Source organism: Onychostruthus taczanowskii, unplaced genomic scaffold (genome assembly GCF_017590055.1).
Source record: "Onychostruthus taczanowskii isolate IOZ18803 unplaced genomic scaffold, ASM1759005v1 scaffold11, whole genome shotgun sequence".
In the NCBI taxonomy this organism is placed as follows: Eukaryota; Metazoa; Chordata; class Aves; order Passeriformes; family Passeridae; genus Onychostruthus; species Onychostruthus taczanowskii.
In genome coordinates, this window is record NW_024497629.1 from 8,009,606 (window position 1) to 8,030,924 (window position 21,319).

General features: G+C 39.5%; 1 protein-coding gene across 1 annotated transcript in view; it reads right to left on the reverse strand.

Moving 5' to 3' along the window:
- Positions 1-6,934: 6,934 nt before the first annotated feature.
- The window catches only part of GREB1 (growth regulating estrogen receptor binding 1), an 86,915-nt gene continuing 72,530 nt past the window's right edge, over positions 6,935-21,319 (reverse strand). The window contains exons 25-33 of the mRNA XM_041420680.1: positions 20,356-20,498; positions 19,332-19,493; positions 17,343-17,547; positions 16,360-16,534; positions 15,230-15,448; positions 12,820-12,955; positions 12,075-12,275; positions 10,426-10,564; positions 6,935-8,767 (exon numbers count right to left, since the gene is read on the reverse strand). Of these exons, the coding sequence (XP_041276614.1) occupies positions 8,604-8,767; positions 10,426-10,564; positions 12,075-12,275; positions 12,820-12,955; positions 15,230-15,448; positions 16,360-16,534; positions 17,343-17,547; positions 19,332-19,493; positions 20,356-20,498 (1,544 nt within the window). The 3' untranslated portion in view covers positions 6,935-8,603. The remainder of the gene's footprint in view (positions 8,768-10,425; positions 10,565-12,074; positions 12,276-12,819; positions 12,956-15,229; positions 15,449-16,359; positions 16,535-17,342; positions 17,548-19,331; positions 19,494-20,355; positions 20,499-21,319) is intronic.

Here is a 21,319-nt window from a genome sequence, read left to right on the forward strand (position 1 = left end):
CCTCAAGTACTCTAGTTCAGTCAAAAGGTTCAGTGAAAAATTAGAGCCTGAAAAACACAAATTCACTTCCAGTCAGTATCCTACCTTTCATGTAAGATTTTATGATCAGACAATTTACTGAGTTATAAGTTCCAGAAACAGAATACAAGGAATTTTTACTGCCAATATTTTATTACTATCATTGATCATATTTTGTATGGGTTTTAATACTTTTTTTTTTTTTCAGGACAGTTTATTAAAAATTTAATTCTGCCTTTCTGCACAGCTGCACAACTCCACAACTCCACAACTGTAACTGTGTGAGTGAGAAGGAAGCACAGCTTTCCTGTTCCTTTGTGCAATAATATTTGAAAGAGGATAATTTTCGTTTCCATTTGTTCCTTCTGGTTTTCTGATTGTGACTAGTTTGATACCAGTATGTAGAATCCACATAGATACATACAGATCACACACTATTTATTTATCAGATAAACTTGTCCTGAATTTTTTGAGACTTCTGTCTCTGTCTAAGAGGACAGCTGGGTCCAGCATCTTGAAATCACTTCTGGCAGCTGGCAGGAATGGCAGCCTTGCCACCAAGATACAGCCTAAGGTTTTGTGTTCAAACTGACCGCTAAATCACAGCTATGATACATTTTCACATTCAGAGCCTGTGGCTTGAATTTTGTTATTTATCATCCCTCTGCTTATAAGACATCTGGCTGCAGTAGCTAGTGAAATAAAGTTGCTATCAAAACCCCTGAACCCTTCTGTTACAGGTCTGGCTTTGGGCAAAGGCTTCTAAATCTATCCATTCTTATGTAATGAAATGGTCTATTTATGGCACCCCACTGCAGGAGTCCTAGCATTAACTGTGAGCTGATAACAGTTATCAAATGAACAAATATGCCCAGCTATGCTTCATACTTAACCCTAGGCTATATGCAAATTCAGTGAGTAGGAAAATAATCAATCAATGGAAAATCACTGGAAATAAGGCATAGAGTAGAGAAATAGCCTGTTGCCAGCATGGGGTCTCACCACTGTGAGTGTCACTAAGTAGGTAGCAGATAGAAAGCACTAAAAAGTGACAGCCCTCTGTGCAGCCCACCAGGCACTGTTAGCTGGAGGATTAGGGTACCACAGGTCGTGGCTGGACAGTGTATTGTTTTCAACAGCAACATCAGCATCAGCTGTGCTTGCCTCTGTCACCCTCCTTACCCCAAAATACAACGTGCAAGACTGTTGAAAGTCTGAGATACTTTCCTAAAACAATGTATTCTGAGGCCTCAAGAATACCTGTGGTATTCCAGCTATTAAGTTAGAGCAGTTAAGTTCATTGCTATATGGAGTTGCCTTTAAGCTTTGGGAATATTGGGGATGAGTGTTATTTCTGTGTATCAACCAAAACTAACACAGCTGCCAAACTGCTCTGAATGCCTGACATGGCAAGGGAAGTGCCAGTTTATATCACAGGACAAGCATTAGGTGCAGGCACCCCAGTCTCAGCTCACTCCAGTTGCTCACTGGGCCTATGGGGTTCTGCTGGGCTCCCTCAGCATCCCTCCAGCACTGTCACACAGCTCCTGCTGCTGGCCCTGACCTGCTCCTGCTCCTGAAACCCTGGCACTGCCCCACTGCAGCCAGTCCCTGATGGACTGACTTTCCACTTGATGGGGTTCTTAGGATCACAGGATGCTGACGTGAAAGGCATCAGGAAGAGATCTAATCATCAGAAAAAATGATGCTTACTTAGACTCTTTCACGCTTCACATTAGAAACTCTGAATCTGAAGTGGCCCAATAGCCAAATCACCCTCAAGTTGTAGAGGAACTCTTCCAAGAGAAAATAGCACAGCACTTGAGTTACCAAGATGCTCAAGTTACTCATTTCTGTTGTACACCAAATGTTAAGACTGTAAACACAGAAACCCATTTATTAGCTATCTGACAAATCACATTTTCTTTCTGGAACAATTTTGGGGAAGGAAATTCAATACAATTCTTCTCATTTCAGATAAACAGGGAAATGCCACGCCTAATGAATTTCAATGGCATTCCTGCCCCTGTTGAAAGGTCTATTCACCAAATTTAAAAGATGGGAACCACTGTTTGTTGGAGTAATTTTCCACTGTCCCACCCATTTCTTCTGAAAAATTTTCTTTCAAGCTGTGATGGGTAAGTATAACAATCTATCAGAAATAGCATTTAAATAATTGTAATATGCTGCATAATGTTTATTTATCAAATTCTTCAAGAAGTGGGCGTGCATCTTTTCCAGCACACTGTATTCCTGAAGCCTTTGTCATTTTCTGTGCCATCTGATTTCAGGAACTTCCTGCTTTCCTCGGGAAGCACTAAAAAGTGTGGGCATTTCCCCTTGGCAGCATAGATGTATCCAGTGATTGCTGTTCCTAGATCAATGCATCTGGTATCCATGTCCAAGGGTGGCCATCACCAAACACTTCTGCTCAATACACCCATAAATGGAATAATGACTAGATGTACAAGGACCTTTCTCCTTAATTTGCATGAATGATGACAATGTTTCCCAGACTTTCCCCAGGGTTCTTATCCCCACTACCTGCTCCCCATCCCACCTTCTTGCTGTCACACCCACACAGCCAGGCCACAGTTTCTTTGCCTTCTTCCCAGTGTTCCCCAACCACTCCAGCAGCTGCTTTTTCCTCACTCCCATCCTATTTTTGCACTCTCAGGACTTCACAGCTTTGTTGCTACTTCCCCAGTTGGTGTTTTCAACCAAAGACAAATGTGGAATGGTAGCTAACACAAAATTCACAGAAAATGTTCTCAGACTCACAGTTCATATAGGCTTCACATGAGTTTTTAGATTCCTCCTCAGCTCATAGCCTCTGTGACATCCTCTTACAATTATATATGGATAATTATGCACTATAAACAGAAGTTTTGATGCCAGTTTTAAACAGTGTCCTGTGATTTCACTACATGACACAGGTTAAAGAGGAGCAAGTTGCTTTTTATAAACAGCATTTGCAAGTGCTGTATCATGAGAAGGAAAAAAAAAATTGTAATCACTCCAGAATACTTAAAAATAGAAATATTAGCTCATGGTAGCCTCTATGTGAACTTTCTTTTGCTGAACTGATAACAGTCATCTTATTTTTAATAGAATAATAGAATAATGAATAGAATATTTAATTATAGAAATATTAGTTCATGGTAGCCTCTATGTGAACTTTCTTTTGCTGAAGTGATAACTGTCATCTTATTTTTTAATAGAATAATTTTTCAACTTAAAGAGTAATTTAAGATATTTTTAAATACAATCACAACTCTACTGTACTGGAACTGCATCACTTTCCTAAAATATTTGCTTTTCACATTACAGTATTTTCCATGTACAAATCTTATGGAGTTTCCCTCTCTCTGTTTTCTTTCTGTAAAGGCTTTTGTCTCATGAACACCTATGGAAATTTATAGCATCATGTACATTAAGAAAGCTATATTGAGAAAGCAAAAAGAAAATCTACCTAATAGGAATACTGAGTCATAGCTCTCCCTTTTTGCATCTCCTGCAGAGGTAAAGTTCAAGATGCTACAAATTCAGACCAAACATGATTCTAGTGGGGGACTTAAGAAGGGTTCACAGGGCTGCCAGCCTGCCCCACCACAGGTGCCATCTTTTCTGGGAGAGAACCTTGAGATTTATGGTTGATAAATAAACAGTATTTACAAGAATAATTTAAGGTCTAGTAGAGAGAAATCACACCATGAACATAAAATAAAAGGTTTTATGTGTTTGCAAAAGCCCATTTATTAAAGTGTATCTTATGATGCAGAATCAGCCCTGTGATTGCTGCAATAATCTCTGAGCCAATATCTGTTCTCCTAGCTGTTAATTATTCTGATAGGTGGCAACAAATAAAAACCCACTTTCCTGTCAGTCCTGTTGTCTCTAAGTATAAAGAATACTGTTTAATTATTGTTAATTATGCCAGTCATCATTTTCCACAGCACAACAGCTCACACTGACAGAATAATACTCATCTATATATGATACTTCATAATACTTCAGCATTTAAGTGCATAATCAATACACTGGTCATGTAACAAGTGTGGAGGAATTTTCTTCAGTTTATATTCCTATGTAAGTCTAATTCTATTAATCTAATTCTTTGTAATCTGATATCTAATCTAATTCTATGTAAATCTAAACATTTCCATTTCCTTGAGGATTTTAATCAAAACCACATTTATGTATGAAGCTGCTTTATGAGGTCTTTCTTAAAATCATGGCAGTTGATTCCCAATGCCTTTTTCTCACAGCACAGAAGTCTCACCCCACCACTTCCTAGCCAAATAATATGTCAGCAGTGGACAATGTCAGCATTTGGACTATTGCCTCAGAACTGCCAGAGTTGTGTCCTCCACAATCATCAGCAGTTGTTTTGGGAGCTGTCAGAACAGGACTGGAAATATTATAAAAGCATTTGCAAACTACCAGAACCATTGAGTATTCATTCAGGTGTAGACTGGAGCAAGGATAAGGGACAGAAGAGAGTCACCAGGCAGAGGATGTACGGGACTAGTTTTACTTTTCAATGAAGAGCTGTACCCTTAAGGAAGTAGGAAAAAGGGAAGAATATGTTTGGGTTTTTGGTTTGTTGGTTTTTTTTTCCACACCAGTATATCCACAATATTTCAGTGGTAGATGATTAATTATTAAGCCTGGTTGCTGAGAGGATGGTGTGGGAGAGGAGGACTGTGGCAGGAGGACAGAAAGGCAGCACGGCACTGGGTGTGGTGTGCGTGGTGTGGTGAGAGGCTGTGCCATGGGGCTGTGGGTGCCCAGCAGGGTGCAGGGCTCTGCTCTCTGAGCAAGCATGGCAGAGGGATGCAAGCAGAGGTTGGGCTTTATGGTAACTCTAGTGCTTTACCACCCTGAGGATCAGCTCTGGCACCGTCATTTCTGCCACAGGCACTGTGGTTGTGGCTGGGGGACGGGCCCCAGGAAGGAGGGATGGCTCACAATCCTCACTCACCCTCACAGCCAGACCAGAGCAGCAGCCCGTGGCAGACAGCTGGGTCCTGTTGAGCTGGGTGCTCATGACACCCACATGAATTCCAACTTCCATGGAAACCCAGATTCTTCCACACTGCACATAATCCCTGCCCAGGGTCCTGGTGCCCCTGCAAACACTTCCTACTGCAGCCAGGAGCTCTACTTGCTCCCCAACATCTTCCATGCTGCTGCAACAGTTCACAGCCCCCATTTCACTTGCTCTTCAATTTCCACCCTGTAGAGCTGTCCCTCGACCCATCCTTTGGGTTTGTTGTACCTTCCTTTTTGTGTGAGTGATACCTTCCACCAGAGAGTGACACAGATACAGCCTTTGAAAAGCAACCCCCTCACCAGCAATGTTCAGCAACTGCTTTTAGATGCAGAGTGGGAGCTGAGATCTCTACATTCCCTGTCACCAACAGGAGGCACTTGCTAGGGAGGGATGAAATCCCTAACGTCCTCCAGTGATTAGATACCAGATATTAGTGCTTAAGTGCTTGTGAAGAGCTTTTTAACAGAGGAGAGAGGATGCTAAGAAGGAAAATAATGTCACCTTTCCAATAACCTTCTCTATATTTGGACTCTGTATTTTACAGAAGCTGAATCATAAACTACTTCTCTCTCTGACAGACAATTCAGAACATGCTAATAATACTATCTGCAGGTGATAATAGGATGACTAAATCAGAAAGCATGGAAGGTGCTAGAGAAGAAGGCAGAGGCTATAAAAAGTTTGTTTGCTGTCACATCGTCAAGTGAATCCACAGAATGCAGAGTCCTGCTTTCTTGCCACATCCAAAACCAGAAAGGAAATGCTTAAAAGATTTGTGTACATAGTGGGCATGGGCCAAGCTTTCTCACAAAGGTCACTGGGACTGAAAGCCAGTGATTCCTTCTCACAAAAGAAAGAAAAGAGAACTGTGGATCTGGGACCTGGGTTCCAGCCCTACACATGCACATATGGTAAAGAACTACAGCACCAAGGGTTGCAGCACAGGATGCCAGTCCCACCCAAACAGATTTGCTTTAATTTATCATTATTGTTTATGTGTATTACTTTATCATCTCAGAGTCCCAGCTGGACACAAAACCTACATTGCCCTCTCCATGAAAGCTTACACTTTAGTAGGGCTTAGCTTGTAAACTAACTTCAGGGATGAAGAAACCTTGGGATGGAGCTCTGGGGGCTGTCTCTCCCTGACTCATCCACTATCATTTTTGGCCCCCTGTGAGCAAAATGCTGTGTTTTCCTACCATGTGGGTGCATAGACACTCCCACAGCATGACAGGAATTACGTGCATTTTGGTCAGAGTAAGGACATATCTGGTATTACAGGATGTGCTCTCCAAGACAATGGCTGTGCGTGCAACTTTCATCACATACAATTGCTCATAAATATAGTCCATGGAGAATGATTGCACTTGGTCACAAAGTAGACACAGGTCTGCTGAGGCCAGGCCCTGGGACTCCTATCCTGTGCACAGGATACAGTGTGTAGGTAATTCATTAAGGAAAAGGTTAACATGAAACACTCAGGAGTGTGATGGCTTCAGGTAACTATCAGCTGTATTTTGTCAAAGTTTTGGAAACTTTATGCCAAAAGAGAGTGTTAAGAAAGGATGTGATTTATTTGTTATTTATTTTTTAATTATTTTGTACTTTAGGACTTTTTTAGTTTCTTGGATAAAATGGATGTCTAAAGACTGACAAAGCAAATATCAGACCTAAAACACAGAAAAAGGTTAATGGGCACTTGGTGTAAGTTGTTTAAACATTTGGTTACAGGAAAGGAAATTTTAACTCATTGTCTTTCAATCTGAGTTCTTGCAAAAACCCTTATACTTTTGAGGCTGTGTTATGTTGTAGGCCATTAAGAAGTAATTGTATTTCCTCTTGATCAGTTCAGGTCATTCCTTAATTATATTAACTCCTTTCAGCCAGGGCTTTTCCTCTGTTTTTTTCCACTGCAAAAGTGTGTGTACTTATTGGTCCAGTGCATCACCAAGACAGATGTCCATGCAGCATGAACTTTATTTATAAAGACATAAATGTCACACTTCCTTAAAAAAAGTTTAAATTAACTAATCAACTGGTGACAACTGAACAGTAATACTATTTACATAGGCCAATGCTGACCTTCCTTCACAAAACTTAAAGTGAATTCTCACTCTGAAACACGAACAATGAAATATAGAAGCACACTGATTGCCAGCAGTTTCCTTGTAGATAGCAATCTATATCTCTTACAGAATTCACAACTCACAGAACTTAGATTTCCTCTGTAAATTAACCTAAATTAGCTCTTTGGCACAATCATACGGATGCCTGCATTTCAAGGCCAGTACTGTAACAGACTCAGCCACCCAATGGCATTTCATCTGTATAAAGCCAATGATCCCCTCATTGGTGTATCCAGCCAGAAAGACCTGCCCAAATATTAGATATCCTCTGACAATGTCTATACTCATCCTTCCTACACCTTGACTGAGTGACATTAACACTGATTGCATAAAGACAAACGGGAAGCTTGCAGCTTTAACAGCATTCCCAAACGCCGAGACAAAGACAGTGACCACTGATTTAACATTTAGAGCACACAAAATATCACAATGCCTGGTGCTGTTCAAAAACATGGGTTTAGATTTTCACCTGAATTTCTCAGCATTGTAATCTCCATTTTCTCACTCCTTTGAAGCACCTTGGCAAGAAAATATCCCCAGAAAGTGTATTGGGAGTGTTTTAGAACCATCTCATAGGCTTTCCTGAGTGCACTTGCCTCAGCTTGAAGTCTACAGCCAGTCTACAGTTTAGTCACAAAACATCACTGTTCTGTAGAAATAAATCACTTGCAGGTCAGTCCCACCATTTGATCTTTTCAGTTATTCAAGTTAATATCCGTTTCAGGTTTAAATGTTCAGATATCATTTTACCATCTACCTTGTTAACTCTCTTCCTTATGCTAATAAAACCAGACATATAATTAGTCTTCTACTCCAACAGTCTTGCATGGTAAAACTATCCAGTGTGGCACTTATTCCAAAAATTAAAGCTTCAAACTGAGTTCCTACTGTTAAAGAAATATACTTTACAAATCTTCATGGAAAAAGCCTACCTGGATCAATCAGAAGCAGTATACCACAGAACTGTACCAACTCCTGTTGCTCTATGCCAACTGTTTGATAAATAAGACTTGTAAACCAGAACCTGCTCCTAAATTTACATTTCCTATTTCTGGAATGTGCAAGAAGTTTCCTAACCCTTTTCTTTATGAACTTGCGTATGGTCTTCTTTGTCACAGAAGAAGTGCACTCATTGACCTCTCTTCTGCTATGAAATGCTTTCCACCATGTTAAGTCTCTGTGTCTCTGTCAGGAATTAGAGATGACTTCCAGAACATTAAATTAGAAAAGTCGTTTCAATGTTTGTAAATGAGATCTTAAGCTGTCTGATTAGATATCATTCTAATAAACAACAGAAAACAGTCCTGTTTCTGTTCAGAAAGCAGAGCCTCTCAAAAGTAATTTCATGAGATGGTGGCAATTAGTGTCTTGTGTCATTCAGGAAATGTGTCTCTTTTCAATTAAATGTGTCGTCCAGTCAGGAAGAAGAGTGGTCTGTCCTCTTTGGCATTGGCAGTCTGGAATTCGTCCCGCAGGCGGAACTGCCATTCGTCCTCCAGCTCCAAGCGGACAACGGTCTGGCGGAGAGAATTGCGATCCTGGCAAATCACACACAGGGTGGCACCTGGGCAAACAGTTCAAAGAAACTCACATGAGTATCCCCTTTGTTCTCAGACCACCCACCTCCCACCACCCTGCATGGAGAACTCCACTCCTTTCGCATTAGGAGTTACAAATGGGCTTGGGAGAAAATCAAGCCACTCAGGTAGGACTTAATGAGAGCTATGTTCAGCTACCTATTTGTCAGGATTTTCTTGTGTAACTTGAGATGCATCATCATCATCTAGTAAACAAGACTAGAAGCACTTTCCATGATCTTTAGGGCAGGAAAAGTAAAACTGGCAGGTCTAAGGAGGTCATGATGGATCCTGACAGTAAACCAGATAAAAGCCCTACATCCATTCCTGTTGTAGCCCTCCTGATCCTTACCTTTGTTGAGTGAAACCCTCACTCAGCAAAACCCACACGACAGTCACTGTGATGGCTGACTAAGCTCTTTGTGCTTTGCTGCCCAGAAATGATCTAAACAATGTCTTTAATCACAAATTTTAGTGGGTTTTGGATTGGTAAACTCATCTGCTGGCAAGAAAGAATCTGGTCTATGTGGCTGCAGCCACAAGCAAATCCAGAATGCCGAACTAAAAAAAAAATCGTACTTCAATAACCAATGCCAACTGTCCTGTCTGGCATGCTGATCACACCTTTAACTTGTATGCATGGCTTCACGACTTCTGAGAAAAGACCTCCTTTAAGAGAAAATAATTACTTCACCAGCATACAGTAATCTAAATGAGAAATGGCGAGGTAAGTGGCAATGCCCAAGACAAAAAAATCCCATTATTATAATAAAAATAAACAAGACAGTCACATGGTGTTTAATTCTTATGTGATGGGTTAGAAAATCAAGCAGACTGCCTGGGGAGATGGAGAAATCCCAAAGCAAACACACTTTGTGCTACATGATATAAAAATTGACTGGTTTATGCAAAATGAGACTGACTGGGAGCCTCTGTTTTAGCTGCAGCGAAGAACACAGCAGTTTGTAACAACTCTTCCAGTTTAAAGAGCCACTAACCACGGTGCTCTTCTCCCAGTGACAGTTATAGATGAGAGAAACAAAGCCCAGAGCACCAAATGCCTAAGATAGCAGCAGAAGGATCCAAAGGAAGTTTGCAATGTGACTGTCTGCAACACAAGTGGAAGTTAGTTGTCTCCACTACTGCACACCATCGTAAGGTTTACATGGAGAAACTGGGTATCAGGAATAAATCTTAAAGAGCCATTTTCTATTTCTAAAAATAGAAAATAGATTTTGATAAAGGCTTGTCAATCACCCATCTTCCATTCAAATTTAGAAAAGCTGCAAGAACACAGCAGGTAAATGCTTCATGCATAAATCTTCAATACTCAGTTTTCAAACAGACTAAGGAGTTGTGCACATACTTTAGGCATGATGATATGGATCCAACATTTCTTCCCACTTAGAAATCTGCAGAACTTATAGCACTGCTATATACCAGTTTAATACAGTGCAGAGCCAGCACAATCAAGCATCAAAGTTGGGTGGGGCATATAAAGGCAAATATGAATCCATGCATATACATATATATGCATATATATTAAATAAATATAATAGACTTAAAACACAGATAAAATAGATTTTCCCCACATTCTCAGAGACCATGTCACCTAATTCTTTGTAATAAAATTAATGCAGCTCACCTTTAAGAAAATGAAACTTCTTCAAAAAGCTAGCCACAACAAAGGAGTCACAAAGGTACAGCAGGAGACCACTGAATGTCAAACCAGAAGAACTGATATTCAGAGAATGAGGCCGAGAACTCACGTAGCAAACTGCAATCTGATTGGGAGAGGGTGGAAAAAAATTAACATCTTTAAAGCTTCCATATTAAGCTTCAAGTATCTGCACTTGATTCAAATTCAGACTTTCTTTCCAACTCCAAATATTGTGAGTTTTATAATCCCTTCCAGAACATAGCACTACTTATTAACAATATACATAAGCACAATTCATAATTATGTATTGTTATTATTCATTATTACTATTATTATCATGAGGCTTAGACGTGATAGAGTTTGAAAGCTGCAGTAACAATAGCTCCACACAACCATAATGCTGTGACCTGCCCAGCACATTTTATTTATATGTGAGTAAATACAATAACTCTACAGTCAGACATGAAAAGGACCCTTAGAAGTTCCAAATTTCATTTACATTACTCAAGGATTACTCAAGTCAGTAGAGTTATGCATATACATCAATTTATGAGCTTTTCTCTTGCCTAGTTTGTTTTTATGGCTACTACTGAAATCCACTAGGAACGGGAATATTTACAACACTCTTTCAGGATTTATAAATTCAGATTAAAGGAATTTTCCACACACGGCTTTGCTTCAAAAGTGTCACTGTATTACTTAGCTGGGATACATCCTCATCTGGCATGGATCAGCATGATTGAGTGGAGGAAGGCTGAACCTCAGCAACTGAGACTCTGTACCAGGATGCCTATTCAATATTCCTTCGATCCTACTGTATCAAATTCCAGCTGAGGCAGCAATTCCAGAATTAAATTGAAACTATTTCATGTGGTGAATGGGTCAGAGCTGGAAGGATGCCATGGATGAAGACAGTAACAGTACAATGCCCTCCCACAAAGCTTGTTTTTCCAAACATGGTGAAAACAAAAGCCTAAGAACTCAAAATATTGTGGGAGCAGCATACATGGGAAGGTTATTATACAGCTCTTTGGAAGAGAAGTTCAGTAAACCCAGAACAACTGAATTTTATTTGGTATTCAGTGAAGAGAAAAACAGTCCCTGTCTCCTGAACCACACCACCCTAGTACCAAATTTCTACTGAGATATTTGAGTTGAAGTGCAACCTTAGCTTTAGATCCAGACTCACCAGAGAGAGCCAACAGCTCCTGAGACTTAATGTCAGCTTCTCCCATTCCCACTGCTTGTCTAGTATTTGATTCTCTGCCTCAGCTTATCAGTCTGAAGTCAACTAAAACATCTGTATATTTGAAGTGCTTTCTAAGGGTTATCTAATATTTGTAAAACCCTCTTGTGGAAGAAATTTTCTGTAGGAAGAGTCAAATTATAGCAGATTGAGAAAACACTTCACAGACCATATTAGTATTTAGGACAATTTTGGGATTTCTCTTAATGTACTTTAGTTGAAGCCTCTGACAATATCTCTATGGGACTAAGAATTCAATTTTGGCATCATAGGAATGTACCACATTCTTCAAAAGCTGTGTAACTATTATCACAGAATACATCAATAACTCATCCAAAACAGAGCCTACACATTTCCAGAGCTACTTAGAGATTGTTTTGTTCAGTACCTGTGGTCCTAAGTTAAGGTAACAGTCCACAGATAGCACTGGATGGCTATAATTCTTCAGTGAGAGAGGGAAGAAGCGATGGCTGTGGTACTGGAGATACTTTTCAAGGAGCAATTGAGCAGGTGCTGCCAAGAAGGTGTGCTTGCTGTCAGGAGCACAAATGTACTGAGCAGGGGAGATTGAAACTGGAGTGTCAGATACCTGTGAGGAAAAAATATTTCTCATACAGATCAATCTTAATTAATCAAGTTGTATTTATGTGAATTGTGGTTTGTATGAAATACATCTCTACCCTACAAATCTAAATTTTACATTAGAAGAAAAATTATTCAGCAAAAAATATCTGCTACCAAAACAGTTTCAGTTTCATAAAAGTATACTTGTGTTTATAGCCTTTGAGGTTTCTTCTTTGAACTCAAAGTACTCCTAATTATGAAGTCACATGAAGATGACCAATTCTATAGCTGTAGATAAAATCCACATAGTGAATGGTTATTTGGATTGCAAAGAGACACTTCATGTGTCTTTCAATGTTTTGAAGAAAAACTATTAAGGAAAGTTGTATTTATGACAAGAATATTGTGGATTTCAGAAATAAATAATTTTTAAAAGCCCCACATGGCAGACATACCCCATTACTGGGAACAGATGATGCACAAAAATACCTCAGTTCTCCTAGTTAAAAAAAGACAAAAAAAGGAAAACAGAATTTTAACAACAGTGCCACAGAGGTCTCAGTTCCCACCTTAGACTTTATGTGGAAGGATCGTTGTCCTCCTACTGCAATTTGCTTTTTCATGACGTTGAAGTGGTTGAACCGACAGATGAGAAGGCCAGCACTATGGACACGCAAGTTGAAGTCAACATCATCACATGTAAATCTGGAAAGAGAAAATCACAGCAGGTCAGGGGAATGTTCCTCATCACACACTGACAAATACAAGCACCCAGAGCCTTTGCTCAGCACCACAGAAAGGACAGGTATCAAACATACTGACCCTCCACCAGTGCCTATCAGTCAGGGAAAGGGGCTTCAGCTTTCTAGTAATAAACTAGGCTAGCATCAGTTTGAGAAAAACAGAATGAGGGAGGATGACACTTAGGGAGGGAAAGGATGAAAAGCATGAAGTAGAAAGGCAGTAAATTGCTAAGGAAAATACACAGGAGTTAAAACATTTTTTTGCCTTTTACTATAACAATGGAGTCATAAGAAATTGTTACATACATTACCACCCCAAATACAGTCAAGGAAATTAATTCCTTTGACTTCCCAGGAAAAGGATGAGGCCTTACATTTGATTTATCAAATGCACAGAAGTATCTGACTACTCATTTTCCCCTCAGAATATGAATAGATAGCAATTTTTTCAATGTTGCTCTACAGAACTAATGTAATTTTATTTTAGAAACTAAAACCATTTGAAGGCAGGGAGTCTTTATACAAGAGAACTGCTGAGACACAGGAAAAGATTAAGCAGAATGAGGCCAAACATCCCTGAGCTAAATTTGACCCATTTAAAAAATATAAGGGAACAGAATAAAAGGTAAACTCCTAAAGATGCCTAAATTCAAATATTCTGCTCTCTGGAAAATTCAGACTCAGTTCTCCATTTTGAATATATTTATTACCAAGGAAACAGGATGATGTGCAGAACCATTGGATTGAAATCCAGTGCTTGAATTTAAACTAACTGAGGAATCAGTGCAACAGTCAACACCAGTGAGAAACATGGCATTCAATTACAAGTTTTTTAAGTTTTGTCTTTGATCTTAGCAATATCTACATTGTTATTTGTCATCCCTGACTGTCCCTGTCTCTGGGTTTTAAAATGTACCCTTTTCCTTGCCCAGGCTTGGAATGCCATACAATACTTCACACTCAGCAGTACCCACACAGGATAAACCTGAGCCTCATGTGCTTCAAAGGCAGAGGCAGGAAATGTGTGGTGTGATGTGGCATTCCTGACATTTTAACATTGTTGCTTGTACTCATATCATTTTGCTTTATTGTCATTGTCTCTATTTGTCCTTCATACATAATGCTTCATAAGGTAACACACTTAGGCAGCCTGGGAGCACAGTTCTCTACTAGGAGATGCACAGGGGCAAATTTGTTCTTTTAAGATGCCAGGCTGGTGACAACAGAAATACAGAACATCTGTTTATACACAGACTAATGAACACAGAATGCTTCCCTGCAGTTGTAAGTAAGCTTGGGCCTTAAAAGATATCTTCCTGAGTTAGCAGAGTTCTTCTGAAAAGCGCAGTGCCTGATTTTCAGTTACCTAAGTGTAGCTGTGTAGACCCATTTTAATTACCTGGGCTATCCCACCCAGCTTAGAGAAAACCACACATTTCATGTCATACCTTCCAGCCCCATATGGATGTCTTCCTTATTCTAAGGCACTGAAAGACCAGTTTCAGACAAGTGAATCCTACCTCTAGTGATATATACACACTTCATTCTGTTGTTATAAATGCATGTCCCTCAGAAATGGGGGGAAACCCACAGTTTATTTCACACAGATCAGTGAAATTCTGTGAGACTATGAACGTAGTGAATACAGTTCTGTCAACTGTGGTAATGCTGTGCATGACAAAATTATAATCTAATATATCTAATATAGTAACTGAAAAAGTGGGATTTCTGAGACAGCTGAATGAAAGAAAAAACCACCAATATGAACAAGAATTATTTATTCTTTTCTTCTGATTGTCCTGATGAGCACACATGTGGTATGCTGCAGGTATGCTGCAATGTTGTGCTACTGAGGGCAAAAAGCCCAGATATATATATACCAGAATGAGATTTGATTATGCACCATTCATCCATATATCCCTGTTTCCTTTGGAAGGGAGAGCAGTTAGGCAGACAAGAAGGGAAATACCAAAGGCCACTTGGAGTAGACCAATACTGCAGAGTCCACTGCTGCCTATGTCTATCCTGTCACTTTGTTCTCACTGTTTTATTTGGAACTATAGAAATTAATGTCTTTCTCTAACTTCTGGCAGCCTGGGAAGGATTTTAATCACCAGTAAGAAAACAAAAACTGTCTGTATGCCATTCACAACCTCCCTAAAGAAACAAGAGCTTTGGTAAAACTTCCTTTATTTGGTTCATCACCTCTGCTGAGAAATGCTACTGATTCCCTTACCTGTTCTGATTGTACTGTACATTCTGTGTCAGATCCACATTCAGCATGATGAAGTCATGCACATGGCAGCAGGAGAACGGTTCCTTGATCTCAGCACTGCTTGTTTTACTGGACCATTTCCTCATTCCAATTAGGGCATAATGAGTGACATTGGGAGTTGCTTCAATGTGTTGCAGAATTTGCTTCAGGGAAACATTCCTTTCAGTCCATGTATAGTCACTACAATAATTATGAAAACGTGTTAATTTTAAAATATATAAAGAACATTCAGAATCTCTTTCAGCTGAAGAGCAATTCTTAACAGCTGGAAGTTATGACTTTCAGGTAGATAACTTCAGTGTTGTGTTACTTTACACAAAATTTTTTTTGTCTCTCACTATAGTTAAAATTAACTAGTGCTTGTGTGGTGGGGACTGGTATGACAAATCTGAAACTTAGTCTAGATCTCCCAAAATATTCACTCAGATATGTAAACTTTTTAAGTTACCTAGATAATATTCCAATGAATCTTGGGGAGTTGCTGACTTGTGCCACAACTTAAGCACAAAGCATTAAGATCCTTCTAGCCCACACCTACAGTCCATAAATCTCAGTTTTCATTGAGTGTCATTCTCTCTGAAAGTTTGCTTTAAATTCTGCATAGTCTGTTCATGGAATAGATAAAAATATCTAGCACAAACAATATTCTAAAGCAATGAAAACAAAAATGCTAGTTCAGGGATTTGGGGAACTCATAAAGGAGACACACAGACTGGGACTGACAAGAGCCAAAGGAAATCAGCTGCACAACTTGCACAGAACTGTCATTTAGCTTCCCTAGAAAAATCTGGTGAAAAATGGACATGTTGTCCAGTGTATCAGGGAGTGTTTACAGAGTATGAAATTTGCAGTCCAAGTAACTTTAGCTTGAACAGCAACGGCAGGGCACATAAATCCTCAGGGGACAGGAATGAAAAACAGGCACTACACTATGTGCTGTGCAAAGACAGATACCTAGGAAAGTATCCTCCTTGGGCAAATTCTCTGCTTGTACAGGGTAGGAGTTGTAGTGTAGCAAACATAATTTCAAAATTAAATGCAGAGAAAAGTTAAAAGAGATCAGATGAAAAAGCATATATTAAACTATTTACCTTTTCCTGTCTCCTGAACAATCAACTTCTACTGCATTCCACATAACACAGGAGTCATCTGAAATGACAATGAAAGGCCAAATATCCTGGGGTTTTATCCCCAGCTCTTCCTGCCGGTTCCGTTCAAGCTCCAGGTTATGATAAGACAACTCTTTAATCAGGAAGTGTGCAGCACCTGAAATCATGGGCATAAACCCCCAGATTAAAAATAGGGGCAGAAACTGTTTGCTTTTAACTCAGAAGCCTTTTGAAGTGAATATTTCTGCATAGACAAGGGTATAAATCACAGTGAAGATTTTAACCCCACCACCACCCAGAGCCAACTTGCTTTGTCACTTGCCAAGCAAGTGACTTAAAGAACCACATTGGGAAGGATGAAAAATTAGTCCTGACTTCTGTGGTAAAGATTTTCTAGTGTCTTAAAGGATTTAGTGACTACTTTTTTTAACAATATTTGTGTTTATTAGCATCTCTTGATGCAAAGAGTTAGTGATGTTGACTGACCAGCTGAATGACACTGGAAATTGTCCCTGGTGATCTACTTTTAATGTTTGTCACTACTGCTGTGTATAAGGTGTTCCAGCAGCACAAGCAAAGGGTTGACTATTTCACAGCTGTTGTATTAGCAGAACCTTCCTGAGGGATGTACCCAACCAGAGCATCACTGCCCATGCAAACAGCACGCAACTTATTTCCACAGGGAAACAGTCAGTAACTCCATCTGAGTTTTAACACCCTCAGCTTCTTTCAAATACAATAGAAGAGTTAAGTATTTCTAGGGTGCAGTTCATTGAGCTTGTTCTAGGTGTCCTGGATTAAGAGAAGTGTATCTTCAGCTGTGACACATCGTCTTCAGAGGGAATCCAGATCACCAGATCAGACATCCTAGCCGCAAGCTGTGTGTCTACATTTCACTGTCAAATAACAACATCTTAAGGACCCAAGTTGTGTCCACATTTTTTAGAACTTTTTGTTACACTTACCTACTCCTGCACTGTTGAAAATGCTTGGAAGAACAAGCATGATGTGGTTGGGCCAATACTTCTTATATATGGCCATTTCATACTCCTTGACAACTAAAACATGCAAATGACTGGCTCCATCCATTGCATGATATAAATTGAAAAGCCCATGTTCATGACGGCCAGTGGTGGGAGTAAAAGTGGGGCTTTTTATGTAATCTTCACTCTGTAGGTAAAAAGAAGTGTGAGCTTCTGTATTAATTCAGAGAGAAAAAGGAGAAATAGATTCTTCAGGAGAATAAATCAGATCCACTAACACTAGACAAACTGACACATTTTAAACTTCCTTGATAGTAAAATAAACAACTTTTATAAGAATTGGAAAAAAGAAAACTCTATAACTAGCTTATTTGACCAATGAGAGTGTGGTGGAATGGACAGGACTGCTAACCTTGGCCTGCCAAGTGCAGAGGTACCTTGAGGATAGATCTGGAAGAGGATTTAGGTCCATATGATATAGGACTGCAAGAAACACCTTATTCCAAAACTACAGTACAACTCTTCTGACTGGAGCAAGGGAATAGAAACAGAAGCAAAGGGAGAATAATCCTTAAATGTCCAAGCCTCAAACCAGGTCAGTGGCAGAAGCAAGAAAAGAATCCACAAGGATTCTTTCCTTGCTTCTGTAGCCAAGCACAAGTTTACTGGGTGAGGGAGAGCAGGAGATGTCATTCTTACACTGCTGTTGTGTTTCTGTCTAGGTTCTTCTATTTAAAACTTGAACTGGAGGGTGACATTGATTTATTACTGTTTATTGGAAGCATCTTATTTCCTGCAGGATAGATGTGCTACTGCTTACTGCTGCTCCACAAATTGCTTCAATACTTTAAGCAGTGTGGCCTGACCCACAGTTTCACCTTAGATGTGGGCATCAGGGATCTCTGTAAAGTTCAACATCTCTGCAACAGTGTGGCCTCACCTTGAATATTCTGTGCAGTTTTGGGCACCACAATATAAGAAAAATATTAGACTATTAGAGAGTGTCCAAAGGAGGGCAGCAAAGATGGTGAAGAGCAGTGAGGGGAAGATGTATGAGGAGTGGCTGAAGTCACTTTTTCTGTTCAGCCTGGAGGGCAGACCTCACTGCAGCTGCAGCTTCCTCATGAGGGGAAGAGGAGGGGCAGGCACTGATCTCTGCTCTGTAGTGAGCAGGGACAGGACCTGAGTAAATGGTCTGAAGTTGTGTCAGGGGTGGTTTAGGTTGGATATCAGGAAATTATTCTTCCCCCAGAGGGTGGTTGGGCACTGGAACAGCTCCCCAGGGAAGTGGTCACAGCACCAGCCTGACAGAGCTCAAGAATTGTTAGGACAATGCTCTCAGGCACATGGTGTGACTCCTGGGGATGGTGCAGTGCAGGGCCAGCAGTTGGACTCAGTGATCCTTGTGGGTCCCTTCCAACTCAGCACATTCTGTGATTCTGTGGTCAGAGCCTGTCAAATAGATGACCTTTCTACAAGCATGACATGTGATTCTTTATACAGTCTTGAACCCATGACTAAGATTCTTTCAAAGCATTACATTTATGTGAAAGTAACTAAGCATTTACACAGAATAAAATAGGATATTCCACTGCTTTTTCTCTACAGAAAAAAAATGCTTCCTCTTACTAATGATATGATAAATGAAATCATATCTTTGAGTTTCTTTGCAGAAAGTATTCTCACTTTAACATCTTAAACCCATAACCAATTCCTTTTGTCACAGATAAGACTGTTTACACCAAAGGATCAACCTTGACTATGACCAAAAGATAGAGCTTTTTGGAGTCTCGACAATTTTTTTTCGCATATCCCTTTCTGGGAGAAAATACAAGCTTAGCATAAGGACATCTTCATTGTCTCTTGACAGGAGAAATGGTAGTACAGAGAATACTAATTCAACAAATTTTGAAATTGGTGGTGTCTCTCTCCTATATATGGCCATAAATAGAAATAAAAATATCCAGCTACCTTATCTGTGACCAGTGGTAGCCTCATACTTTCCAGCTGTCTTCCTGGTTGGCTAAAGACAAAATGATGCTCCTTTGATTTTGGAATGATAAAATGCAGCTGTATTTCTTCTCCCAGCATAGAATATGAAAAGGCAAATGCATGCAGAGTGGACTCATAAATCTAAGGATGGGAAAAAATATGATAATTCCAGTTAAAGTCAAACCACAAGGTATCAGTGTAGTTTATATACATTTGCAATATTGCTAAACAGATTACAGTCACTTACTGTATGACATTAGATTTAACTTCATTCAGGTATCAGTGTAGTTTATATACTGATATACTTACATTTGCAACATTGCTAAACAGATTACAGTCACTTACTGTATGACATTAGATTTAACTTCATTATTCATAAGTGTTAAGCAATATTCCCTAAGCTAGAACTTACACTAAAAAAATACAGATTAAAGGGTTCCCTCTTTTGAAACTGTTGTCTCAGTTTCATCTTGCAGATGGCACCAATATTTACAGGCCCCTCCTGGCTTTCAGAAATATTGGCACATAAAAAACAGTATTTGCATTGCTGACACTTTCTTCCTCACATTATAATAGGCAAGAAATTAGAGGGTTATTCTAAGTAAAAGCAAGTTGTATACCACACATAGACTACTCTGTGCTGGACTACTCCTGTATCAGAAGTAGCACCTGTTGCAGCCACTCAGGTGCAAACTTTTGCACTTAAGCAAAGCCCAGTGGAAAGCTTACTGGGAAAGCAGTTTTAACTGGTAGTACACATGCAGATCACAGCACTGAATAAATGAGTGTAAATGACACAAGGGCTGGTCCTCTGATCTCCCCAAACTGCAGCCTAGCCAAGGCAGGCAAACCTCAAGAAATAACAAAATCTGTAAATCAGCTGTATGTGTACACACACACACAACTTCTAAGCCAATTAAAATACAGTGAATGTAGAGAAACTGTGTTTGGGGTGTGTGTGCTTCAGCTTCTGATCTGCAGAGTAACACCTGGAAATCTTTACCTGGTACCTGGGGTTGAAACCCATGTACTGATGGCACTGCTCACAGTGGTGGTAGGTGTTGTATGCTGCATACTTAGACAATCTCATCCTAGTTGTTTGACGGCACGTGTACATATCTTCCTGTCTCCTGCCCTTTGATTTGTCTATTAAGAAAAGAAACAAACTAAATGTAACATATATTCAAGGCTAGAATGTATTCTCTTGTGACAGACTGTTTCTGTCACTGAAATCAGCTTCTAGGAAAATGGCAATATAAAACACATACAAAACAAACCATTAATTCATCCTGAGCACAGTAGATTTTATAAAGTGCTATGTACAGCAAAGAGAACTACAAGGAATTATCTACAAATTCGTGATTATGGTAATTCAGTACAGATTTCACGTAAGGCTGAGATGTAAGCAGTGCCTGATCATTAAAATTTTCATTGTTGCTATTATTGGTAGAATGCTTACAAAAGCAATAAATAGTAAAAAAGAGCCTTATGACATTTGCCATTCTGTGACAGATATTACAGTAGATTATGTGAAATTAATTTGGCAATTTAGTGATGTTGCCCCCTTCGTGTATATCCACATTTTTCAAAGGATCCTCTTTGTGAGAGACTGAGGGAAGATGAGGTGTATTTTCTGCTGAAAAAGACTTTGTTATTTAATATTCCACTCAGATTTTCAGCATGAGATCAGGTTGCTCAAAGCTCTTCCTTGTCATGTTACGTTTCAAAAATCACCAAGAGTGGAGTTTTTGTGATCTCTCTGGGTAACCTGCTCCATGTTTGACCACTTTTTATTCTGCAAATATTTTTTATACAATCTAGTTGTAATTTCCCATATTGCAACTTGTGTCTGTTGTCTCTTCTCCTTATGCTGTGTTTCTATAATATAATAGTTTGTTTCTATAAATTCCCATTAGGAAGTTGAAGACAGCATTCAGATACACCTGCTAGACATCCCCAGATGAAAC